The sequence below is a fragment of the Narcine bancroftii genome, chromosome 2, assembly GCF_036971445.1.
Source record: "Narcine bancroftii isolate sNarBan1 chromosome 2, sNarBan1.hap1, whole genome shotgun sequence".
Lineage (NCBI taxonomy): Eukaryota > Metazoa > Chordata > Chondrichthyes > Torpediniformes > Narcinidae > Narcine > Narcine bancroftii.
The window spans coordinates 57976377-57988816 of NC_091470.1; the positions used below are offsets into that span (position 1 = coordinate 57976377).

At 36.8% G+C, this 12440-nt stretch overlaps 1 protein-coding gene across 4 annotated transcripts in view; it reads right to left on the minus strand.

Moving 5' to 3' along the window:
* snx6 (sorting nexin 6) overlaps nt 1–12440 on the minus strand; it is an 84173-nt gene that overhangs the window by 55592 nt on the left and 16141 nt on the right. For 3 of the 4 annotated variants that reach the window (XM_069916755.1, XM_069916756.1, XM_069916757.1), the window contains 2 exons: nt 8232–8336; nt 7400–7510 (listed from right to left, as the gene is read on the minus strand). The exons of the other annotated variant lie outside the window; for it this stretch is intronic. In XM_069916755.1, coding sequence (XP_069772856.1) covers nt 7400–7510; nt 8232–8336 — 216 coding nt within the window. The remainder of the gene's footprint in view (nt 1–7399; nt 7511–8231; nt 8337–12440) is intronic. 4 annotated transcript variants of the gene reach the window in all.

A 12440-nucleotide genomic window follows, 5' to 3' on the forward strand; every position in this document is an offset into this window, starting at 1 on the left:
TGAGAGGATTAAAAGAATGGTTGACATTAGAATTTAGTGAAATGAAAAGAAGAATGAAAAGTACAGAAGAAAAAGTAAATAGAATAGAGCATGACAGAAATAGGGAAAAGATTAGAAAATGTGGAAGAGCGAGAAACGGTTGTAGAAATGGAAGTGAATGACTTAAAGGTTATAAATTTATGTTAAGACATCCAGCTGTGCTTAAAATATTTATCCCTGGGGAGCAAAATAGACTGTTCTCGGATCCAGAGGAAGCATGAGAATTTGCAGAATGCCTGCAGGACAGAAGGAGAAATGAAGAGATGAAACAAGAATGAAGAACGGTGACAAAATACATATAAAGATGTAAAAATAATGTATATGCAAGAACTAAAGAAGGGAAAGAGAAGGGAAGAAAGGAAGTAAGGGGAAAAAAAAAGAGGGTGAGCTTTGTTATATGTGTTAAATAAAGTCTTTTCTGGGGGGGTTGGGTGGGAGAGAATAATCGTCACTGCGAAATCAGTTGATGCTTGCAAGCGGGTTCGCAATCCAAATGGAGAGGGGAGTTGTGGTTACCCGGCAAGGGATAAGGGGCAACTGAGAGAGGAGGGGACATTTGGGGCTAAGGGAATATTAGATGTCGGAGTTGTTGAAGTATTTTATGTTTTAAATGTGTTGTCATACATTGAGTTTTAAAAGGGAAAACTGAGAGATGAAAATGGGTAAAAGGGGGATGGTGGTGGTGAGGAAACGGAAATGAAGTGTAAACAGGGTATGAGATGGCCATGCTGAATTATATGACTATAAATATTAATGGAATACATAACCAAATTAAACGGAAGAGGCTATTAAAATTACTGAAAAAGGAAAAAATAGATATAGCATTTGTGCAGGAAATGCATCTAAGTGGAACATAACAAATTGAAGAGAGAATGGGTAGGGCACGTAGTGGCAGCATCATATAATTCAAAAGCTAGAGATGTAGCTATATTAATTAATAAAAATGTACCAATTAAAATAGAGGAGGAGATAATAGATCCAGCAGGGAGGTATGTAATGATAAAGTGTCAGATATATTTAGAATTTTGGAATTTGCTCAATATATATGCACCTAATGAAGACAATCAAAAGTTTATGCAAGATATTTTTTTGAAGATTGTACATACGCAAGGGAATATATTGATAGGATGGGATTTTAACCTTAATTTGGATCCAATGTTGGATAAAACTGGACAAAAGGAATAAAGTGGCCAAATTTATGGTTAAATCAATGCAGGAAATGAAACATGGATATATGGAGGAGGCAAGGGAAAAGGAATACTCATATTATTCAAGTAGGCATAAAACATACTCAAAGATTGATATTCAAGGGAGAGTTAGGAAAACTGAATATAAAGCTAGATTGGTATCTGATAATTCACCCCTGTTTTTAGCAATAGAACTGGAGGACATCCCACCAAGAACATATAGATGGAGGTAAAACTCCATGCTACTTAGAAGACAGGAATTTAGAGAATTTATTGAACGCCAAATTAAAATGTACTTTGAAATAAATACGGAATCAGTGAAAGACAAATTTATATTATGGGATGCAATGAAAGCTTTCATTAGAGGGCAGATAACAAGTTATGTAACTAAGATGAAAAAGGACTACAATCGGGAAATAGAAGAGTTGGAAAGGGAGATAGTAAGTACAGAAAAGAAACTATCAACAAGGAATGATAAAACAAAAAGAGAATTTGGTGGACAAAAAAATAAAATACAAAACATTTCAAACGTACAAGGTGGAGAAGAACATAATGAAAATAAAGCAAAAGTATTATGAACTAGGAAAATAAAAGTACAAAATACTAGCCTGGCAACTTAAAACAGAACAAGCTAAAAGAACTGTTTTGGCATCAAGGAAAAAGGACAAACAAATTACATATAATCCAATGGAGATTAATGAGAACTTTAAGGAATTTTATGAACAATTATACCAAACTGAGAACAAGGGGAAAGATGATAAAATAGAAGAGTTTTTAGCTAAAATTGAACTGCCGAAATTGCAAAGAGAAACAAAACAAACTGATAAAACCATTTGAAATAGAGGAAGTACAGGATATATTAAAAAAGCTGCCGAACAATTAAACGCCTGGAGAGGATGGATTCCCAATAAAATTCTATAAAACATTTAATGAGTTATTAATTCCTCCTCTCCTGGAAGTAATGAACCAGATAAAAGAAACAAAACTTGCCAGATTCATGTAAGACAGCAATAATTACAGTAATACCAAAAAAGGGTCCACTAACACCAACATCATATAGACCAATATCTCTACTTAATTCAGATTATAAGATAATAGCAAAATTATTAGCAAACAGATTGGCCGACTGTGTACCAAAAATAGTAAAACAAGATCAAACTGGATTTATTAAGAAAAGATGAACAGCGGATAATGTCTGTAAATTTATTAATCTAATTCATGCAGTTCAAGGAAATAAGAAGCCAACAGTGGCTGTTGCTTGAGATGCAGAGAAAGCCTTTGACGGGGTAGAATGGAATTATTTATTCAAAGTATTACAGAGGTTCAATTTACCAAAAAAATATATTAATTGGATTAAAGCATTATATAATGGACCATTGGCGAAGGTAACAGTAAATGGATATTTACTATTTAATTTAAATTAAGTAGGTTAACTAGGCAGGGATGTCCATTATCTCCCTCACTGTTTGCTTTAGCAATAGAACCATTGGCAGAACTGATAAGAACAGAAAATAAAATAAAAGGGATAAAAATAAAGGAGGAGTATAAAATCAGTTTATTTGCAGATGACATCATAGTATACTTAACAGAACCAGAAATATCAATAAAAGAATTACATAAGAAATTGAAGGAATATGGAGAAATATCGGGGTACAACAAGATCAATGCAAATAAAAGTGAAGTGATGCCAATGAGTAATGCGGATTATACAGAATTTAAAAAAGAATCACCATTTAAATGGCAAACACAAGCAATCCGATACCTAGGTATTACGTTAGATAATAATTTAAGCCACTTGTACAAATTAAATTATCAGCCACTAATAAAGAAATTGCAGGAAGACTTAGAACAGGGGTGTCAAACTCAAATTCACGGAGGGCCAAAATTAAAAACTTGGACTAAGTCGAGGGCCGAACTAAATATTTATTGAAAATTTTCAACAACATCTACATGTTTTCTCTTCTTTCAACATATGTAATGTTAAACTTTTTCTTATTAAAATAAATGTTTAATAATAGTTTTGGATAAACTCTTTCCAGAAGCATTAACAAATGAGAAATAAAATATTCAATAAATAATATTTCTCTATAGAGGATTTGTCAAATGTTGCTAGTGTGCTGTCGAATAGTAAAATCTGAGGGCTATTGAGAATGTGGGAGAATAACATGATTCCTGAAACAATCAAATGGGTGACCGATTGTGGGCATGAACTCAAGCAGGGTAATTTGCCATGCCATTTTTCCATTGGTACAGATATCCTTTGATTTACACACTTTTCAAGTTTTATGCCTAATGAGCTTGTATCCAGGTGCAGGACCATTTTTAACCAGGAATATATTTATCACTGTGACATGAAACTATTGGAAGATCGTTTTATCCTGAGATTAAAGTTCATAATACTTACTCAGGCCTGTGTGCGGGAGGGCGGGGTTTGCGGGCGATCGGGTTGGACAACGACAGTGCAGGGGCATCGGCTCTCGCTGCAGGGCGGCATCTCAGCGGATCAGCGGCCCCGTCACCGTGAGTCGCGGATCGGCCTGCGGCAGGGAGGGGGAGTGGGCAACGGTCCTGGCGAGGTCAGGCCCGAGGCCTCCAGTTCCGGGCGCTGGGAAGCGGCCTTGGCTTCCCCTGACACCGGCCAGGCCCCAAAACCAGAGTCCAGGGTGAGACCCTGCAACGTAAACAGAGGAGGTGGGGGCGATTAACAGGCTGACGCCAATGCATTCTGGGATTTGTTGTATTACTGTGCATGCGCTATACTGGCCCGGCGGCCAGCGGGCCACCTCTAATACATTTTTGAAATTATCTTGCGGGCCAAATATAATTATATCGTGGGCCAAATTTGGCCCGCAGGCCAGAGTTTGACATGTGTGACTTAGAACATTGGAAAGAACTACCGCTAACGTTGATAGGGAAGGTAAATTGCATTAAAATGAATGTCTTCCCAAGGATACAATACTTATTTCAATTGTTATCAATTCCTTTAACAGAGACATTTTTTTAAATGAACTAAAGAGAATAATAAGGAAATTTTTATGGAAAGGGGGGAAACCGAGGATAGCATTAGATAAATTAAAAGAGAGGTACAACCAAGATGGTTTGCAGTTTCCAAACCATATAATAATTACAGCACGGAAACAGGCCAATTTGGCCCTTCTAGTCCACCCTTGGAGGAATAAGAAGTGAGATTGGACTGTGAAGCAAAGAACTTTTCTGAACTTAGTCACACATTACATACAGGTGCACTTAGAATTAGAAAAAGGTTAAGTCAGGTTAGTTAAGTTAAAGTATGATTCTGTTTTCATGTTTAAAGATAATTAAAGGCAACTTTTGTTTAAATAACCATTTGTCTTTATCAGATTTTTATCAGACAAGGGAAAAACCAGATTGGACTAAGATAGGGGATAAAATAGATAGATAAAATAGGGGAGAAGGTACCGGAACATATACTTTATAAGTGGGATGAAAAGCTGGTACGATATAAAAGTTCACCAGTATTGCATCATTTACTCAATAAATGGAAGAAGATTCACTTAGAAAGAAAAAAAAACAAATTACCAAATACCAAAATTATTATTGACGCAAAATCAGCTAATCGCTTTTACAATAGATAACCTTTCCTTTAGAGAATGGGAGAGAAAAGGAATTAAAAGAATAGAAAATTGTTTTTTGGGAAATAATTTATTAACATTTGAACAAATGAAGTACAAATATGGTACAATGTTTGCATACCATCAACTGAAAGCCTACATAAAGGATAAATTGGGAAACAGACTGAGATTATCAGAAGGAAGCAGCTTTGAATATGTGATTACAGACACAATGATAATTAAAAGATTTATAACAAACATGTACATCATGCTGCAAGAGAAGGAAAATGAAGAAATAAACTATAAACCCAAACATAAGTGGGAAAAAGATTTAAACATAAAGATAAAAAATGAAACATGGGAAAAGTTATGTTCTGGAACTATGAAGAATATAATAAACACAAGGTTACGCATGATACAGTACAATTGGTTACACAGGTTATATATCACGCCCCAAAATTTTTTTAAAATGGGATCCAACATTATCAGATAGATGTTTTCACTGTAAGAAGGAAATGGGAACAACAGTACATGCAATTTGGGCATGTGAGAAAGTGAAAAAGTTTTGGGAAGATCTAAATCAGGTATTAAATAAAATCACAAAAAACTACATACCAAAAAAACAAGAGATCTTTCTTCTAAGTAATACAAGAAGTAAGGAATTAGGCCTCAAACTGGATGAAGCGCAAAAAAGATTTATTATGATAGCCTTAGCTGTAGCAAAAAAATTTATAATGTCAACTTGGAAATCGGAAGAGAACCTGAGAATACAGCAATGGTACATGGAAATGAATAAATGTATTCCATTGGAAAAAATAACATAATTTTAAAAATAAAGTCACATTATTTGAACAAATTTGGGAACCGTACATGGAAGATAACAGAGAGGGCTCACCTCGGACCTCCACCCCCTAAAATGATAAGACGACGAAATCTATTAAAAGTAGATGACACATTTTTCTTGTTTATTTTTCATTGTGTGATGACATTGTTTAATGGTTTTATTGTATTGTATCTGTTGAATGTTTATTGGTTTTGGAGGGGGGTGGGAAGGGGGGAGGGAAGGTAGGGGGGGAAAAAGGGGAGAAAATGCCTCTGTGTATATTTAAGAGGGAAATGTCTGTATGTATTTTGGGTGATATGGTTCAGTGTGAAAAATTAAAAAATTATTTTTAAAAAAAAACAAAAGAAGTAATTACAATTACATAAACACCAATGTATTATTGTCAACTCTTCTGTTCAAGGAAGCAGACACAGATTTCTGCTCTCTCCACTGCTATTCCATAATCATGCTATTCCATAATCAGCCTTCTACTGGCAATGTGCCATGGCTACCCACGAGGCCTGGTATTAGGAATGTCTTGGCAACTGGCACTGCTGCATAGTGCTGACTTGCAGAGTGCACCTTGTCCAGCACAGCAAGTGCAGGCATTGCTGAGGTTGGTGAGGACTGGCAGCATCAGCTCCACGTGTAACAGATCCTACAGTCCCTCTCATAACCTTCTGTTGGATGCAATGGAAGCGGTTGTTTTGGCTGCAATGCTCTTCGCTGCCCAGATATTTCTCTTTGATTAAAGCTCAATTGTTGCTAATGACAGCCAGCGCACACTGCTGAACAACACATCTCAACTCCCATCAGCTGCACTGCCTTCCCCATTCCACCCAGTGAGCCACTGAACAATGCTCAGTGTACTATTCCACCCTAAGCCACATGACAGAGGATTCACTGGACCAATGTCTCAATGACCAATATTTTTGCACACCCAGAGCAGATGTATTTTATAAGGTACATGTGTAACAGAGTAAGTTAATAATCACATCAGGGAGTCAAAGACAGAGAAACAGAAAAGGAGAGAGATTAAAGCTGCAGCAGTCAGTGAAAGAATGGCAATGTGAAAAACCTGCTAAAGACCCCATTTCAAGACAGGTTTTGAGTTCAACCTATTTGAAATCTCTCTCGTGGCTGATTGTTGTGTTTCTTCTGAAGTAGGGGAAAAGAAGAACTCTGTGGTAACTCTGTGGTATCTCTTTGGAAAAACACATTGGTTGCTGATTGAAGGAAATCAGTTTGCATGTCCAACGAACATCTAAGACCTTCCTGACTGTTAACAACTAAAGTTAAGACACCAGAGCTCGCTGAATGTAATGACTGTTTAATTTTGTGCATAGTACTGAAAACAACAGTGAACTTGGACTGGATCGTGAAAAAGAACCATCTTAAATACACACACACGTGCACTTAGAATTAGGAGGGGGGGGGTTAAGTAAGTTAATAGTGATAAGTTAAATATTGATCTTATTATTCTGTATTAAGAAAATAAAAAAAATTTTGTTGAAATATCCACTGTCTTGGTGAATTTCTGTTGCTGCTGGTATTTGAGTCCTTAGGGTTCATAACACATGTATCCATGAAAATTCTGTCTACAATATTAAGAGCATTGTAATGAATCAATGCTCTATGGGGTCAAGGTACGTGGAATTTCAGTTTAACTATATAAACTTTAAACTTGGCTCAGTTGAAAGATTGATAGTAAGTTAAAAATGTTGCTTTGTAATAAACTATTTAATTTTAAAAACACTCACAACATATCCAGCATACTCTTCGTTTTCAACAAAAGCATCATGAAGCCAGACAAATTCTTCATGCTGACGAACTACAGAAAATTCATCTTGTTTGAAATTAGGTAGAGTACTCTGCAAGGACATAGGCATACAGCAATCACAATTTACCCTTATACTGTTTTAAAGAGAATAAGGAAACTTATTGTTGGTGCAATTAACATCAAAATAAATTCTTGGCATAATTGCCGAGAATTTTAACATAACAAATGTGCATTTATGATCAAAAATATTTAACATTGACAAAGAGCAGAAATTAAGGGATGAAATTAAAAAATGCAGGCACAGTTTGAAAGACATGTACAAGATTTAAGGAACAGATTTAGAAGCGATACATGAATGCATCAAATTGTTGAAAAATTCAGCTGCTAATGTCCTTAAGGATAGAAAATCTATCTAGCTTGGATTTCTGTGACTCCAAACCAACAATTTATTGTCAGAGATATCACATACAACACTCAGATTCTTTTTCCTGTGGGCGAGGCAGAATTACTATTTAGTAGTAGCGCAAAAAAAACTGTACTCAAAGCACACATAAACAAATTTAAAATGTGCATGTAAGAAGAGTAATATTTTATTACTGTATGTGATATTTTTTCACGTCTTGCGGCTCTCAAAGATCTGGTTTATTGTATGTAGCTCTTGCATTAAGCAAGTTTGGTCATCCCTACTGTAGAGTGTAGACAATCATTACAGAATAAATAAAGAAATGCATCAATTATATATAGCACAGTAACAGAAAATTACAGGACAGTTAAAGGGCTCAAGTTTTCATATTAAATTTTAATCCCTTTACCTTCGTGTGAACTGTAAATTTAACTTTATCTCTTTCACTAAGAGCATCAGAAATGTCAACCTGAAGAGTGCCATCTGTTTGGAGATCCACATTGACTGGTCTAGACTGAAATGGAAAAAAACTAAGCCATTAAAATGTATAAATATATTAACAACCTTCATTAAAAAAAGGTAATGTGGATAAAGAGGAATAAATGCATTTTGGGAGTAAGAATGGGGAAAATGGTAAGATGATAACATTTTCAATGGCTGCAGCAAGTGAGAATTTTGGGGCACATGCACATTGTATAATGTATATAACAATAAACATCTCCATCATCATTAAGATTTCAAATGCCTAAAGAAGGCACAAGGAATTGGTGGGCATTAAAATGGTTAACAAAAATACAAAGACAATTACAATGAAAAATCAAATGGATTCTTAAAATTTTGGCAAAAAAAAACCAAGAGGACAAATTTGTATTTTACTTAATTAGCAGTCGTGTGTATGATTTTTGATTCCATAGAGCATTACAGCACAGAAATGGGTCTCTTCGGCCCTTCTAGTCTATACTGAACCATTTATTTTGTCCTGTCCCACTGACTGCACCCCGTCTATAGCTCTCCATGCCTCTCAAATATTAAAATTGAGCCTGCATTCACCACCTCAGCTGGCAGCTCATTCCACACTCCCACCACTGTGTGTGTGGAAAATGTTTCTCCCTTACCTTCCCCCTAAACCTATCCCATTTAACTCTTAACCCATAATCCTTTCATATGTAGCTCACCTACCCTTACCTTCCCCCTAAACCTATCCCATTTAACTCTTAACCCATAATCCTTTCATATGTAGCTCACCTACCCTCAGTGGAAAAAGCCTATCTACATTTACTGTCTATCCCCCTCATAATTTTAAATACCTCAATCAAATCTCCCCCCCATTCTTCAACATTCCAAGAAATAAAGTTCTAACCTGTTTAAACTTTCCCCACAACTCAGTTCCTGAAGTCAGGGAAACATCCTAGAAAATCTTCTCTGCACTCTTTCTATTTTATTGATATCTTTCCTGTAGTTAGGTGACCAAAACTCCACACAATATTCCAATGTCTTATACAACGTCCCAGTTCCTATATTCAATACTTTGATTTATGAAGCCCAATATGCCAAAAGCTCTCTTTACAACCTTATCCACCTATGATGTCATTTTCAGGGAATTATGTATCTGTATACCCAGATCCCTCTGTTCTACTGCACTCCTCAGTGCCCTACCATTTACCATGTACATCCTTTCTTGGTCTGTCCTTCCAAAATGCAAAACCTCACACTTATCTGCATTAAATTTCATTTGCCATTTTTCCAGCTAATCCTGATCCCTTTGCAAGCTTTGAAAACCTTCTTCGCTGTCCACAACACCTCCAATCTTTGTGTTACCTGCAAACTTGCTGATCCAATTTACCACATTATTATTCAGATCAATTTATATATATATATATAAAAACAATGGTCCCAGCACCAATCCCTGAGGCACACCACTAGTCACAGGCCTCCAATCTAAGAAGCAATCATCCACCACTGCTCTCTGGCTTCCCCTATCCAGCCATTGTCAAATTCAGTTCACTACTTAACCATGAATATCTAGCATCTGATCTTTCCTGACTAACCTCCCATGTGCGACCTTGTCAAAGGCCTTCCTAAAGTCCACGTACACAACATCCACAGCCTTTCTTTTGTCAACCTTCCTGGTAACCTCCTTGAAAAACTCTACAAGATTCATTAAACACGACCTACCACGCACAAAACCATGTTGATTATCCCTGCTTCTGACTATCCAAATTGTATATCCAATCTCTTAGAACACCTTCCAATAATTTACCCAATACTGACGTCAGGCTCACTGGTCTATAATTTCCAGGGTTACTTTTGGAGCCTTTTTTAAACAGAACAAAATGAGCTACATTTCTGGCACCAAACCTGTGGCTAAGGACATTTTAAATATTTCTGCCAGAGCCCCTACAATTTATACACTAGCCTCCCTCAAGGTCTAAAGGAACACAGTATGTTTCCAATTATCTGAAAGCCACTTTTTAGCAGCAACATGACTTCACAAGTTGAAATAAGTTGAATTTTTTTAACCTGCTGTGCTCAAGTGGACTCTGACACTATTGGTGTCATTTTAAAACCAACAAAGTTCTCGTGTGCTCATGTGGGACTCTGGTGCGAGCACTATTTGGAACTTGCGCCAGTTTGAACTGTGATGCGCTATTAGTGCCAGTTTGAATCTTCGTGCACTGGTCAAAGATATAGCTACAATGGGGAAAAAAGTCTGCAGGCTGCACTGTCAGTGAAAAGGAGGAAGCATTTATGTTTGTGTTTTGAAGAGGAAGTCAAGCTGGTGATGTTGACAAGGCATTGGTGAGGCCAAATTTGGAATATTGTGTGCAGTTCTGATCTCAAAATTAAAATGTTGCCTGGATTGCAGCATCTAGAATATGGAGAAAGATTGAGTAGACTGGGTCTTTATTCATTGGAGCATAGAAGGTTAAGGGGGGATTTGATAGAGGTATATAACAGATAGAGTAGATGTGAATAGGCTCTTCCCCTTGAGGGTAGGAGGGCTTGGAGAGTTACGGGCAGGGTGCAGATAGGTGGAACTAGTGGAGTTTCACTTAAATCGGTGCGGACAAGAAGGGCCGATATGGCCCTTTTCTGTACTGTTATAATTATATGGTGGTGAAACTGGACAGTGGTGTAAGTGTGAAGCATCTAACAGAGGAATATGGTGTTGGAATGACAATCTATGACCTGAGGAAACAGAACTAGTTCTATTCTGAAAGTGATGAACAGAAATTAATAAAAGTTAGAAAAGCACTGCATAAAGGTAAAAATGAAGAACTCGAGCATGTATTGATGGAGTGAATCCAACAGTGTCGCAGTGAACACATGCCACTTAATGGTTTCCTGATCATGAAACAAGTTCTTTCATGATAAACTGCAAATGGAAAAAAACTGTGAATATTCAACAGGCTGGTGACCAGATTTAAGAAAAGACATGGCAATATAATGTTAAAGATGAGTGGCGAAAAAGCATCTGCTGATCATGAAGCAGTGGAGAAATTCATTGACGAGTTTGCCAAGATCATTGCTGATGAAAATCTGATGCCAGAACAAATCTACAATGCTGATGAAACATCACTGTTTGGGCATTTTGCCCCAGAACACTAGCCACAGCTGATGAGACAGCCTCTTCAGGAATTAAGGATGGCAAGGACAGAATAACCATGCTGGGATGTGTTATTGCAGCAGGCCTGCACATGTGCAAGCTTACTGTGAAAGGCAAAAGCTTGCGTCCTCATTGTTTTAAAGGAGTGATTTTTTTTTAACCAGTCGTGCTCACTGCAGGGATGCTGGACTGGATGACGACTGCAAGATTTTTTAAAATTCCTCGACAAATGTTCTGCTCATCTTTCAGCTGAAAATCTCAGCAAAGTTAATGATCATGTCATGTACCTTCCCCCAAATGTGGCTTACTTAATTCAGCCATGTGACCAAGGTATCCATAGGTCACTGAAGGGTGAATATAAAAACACTTTCTTGAACAATATGCTGTCAGCAGTGAACAGAGGCTTGGGTATGGCAGGTTTCCATAAATGATACCATTTATGCTGCTGCTAACACTCGGAACAATCTCTGGCCTCCAACTATGTTTCTTGATGATGATGAAGGTGGTGATTTTGAAGGATTCTGTGTGTCAGGGGAGAAAAAAAAATGTTCTGATCTCCTTACACATGTTAAAAAAAAAACCTTCTGTGTCCATCAGTAAGCTAGAAGCGGAGAATATCGAATTTTTTTAAACAGTGATAATGATGCTCCAGTTGTACATTCACTGACCGATGGTGAAATAGCTAAAATTGTTCTGCATCAAGGTAAGTGCGAAGAAGAGAACTTAGTTGACACTGCAGACAAAGTGCCTATAGACAACATTGTGAACACGTGTGATGGACTGATTGATGCAATAGAGAAGCATGCATTCATAAAAGAACAAGAAATCATGTCAGTGTATAGAATCAAAGACAGACTGCTAAGCCAAAAACCATTATTAATGAGGCAAATGACACTGAAGGAAACATTAGAAAAAGCTGTCAAGCAGAAATTCTAGTGTTTGTTGCTGCATTTTTTTTTGTAAGCAGAGATCACGTAGTTTTTTTGGTAAGAATTAAACTTTATTTCATGC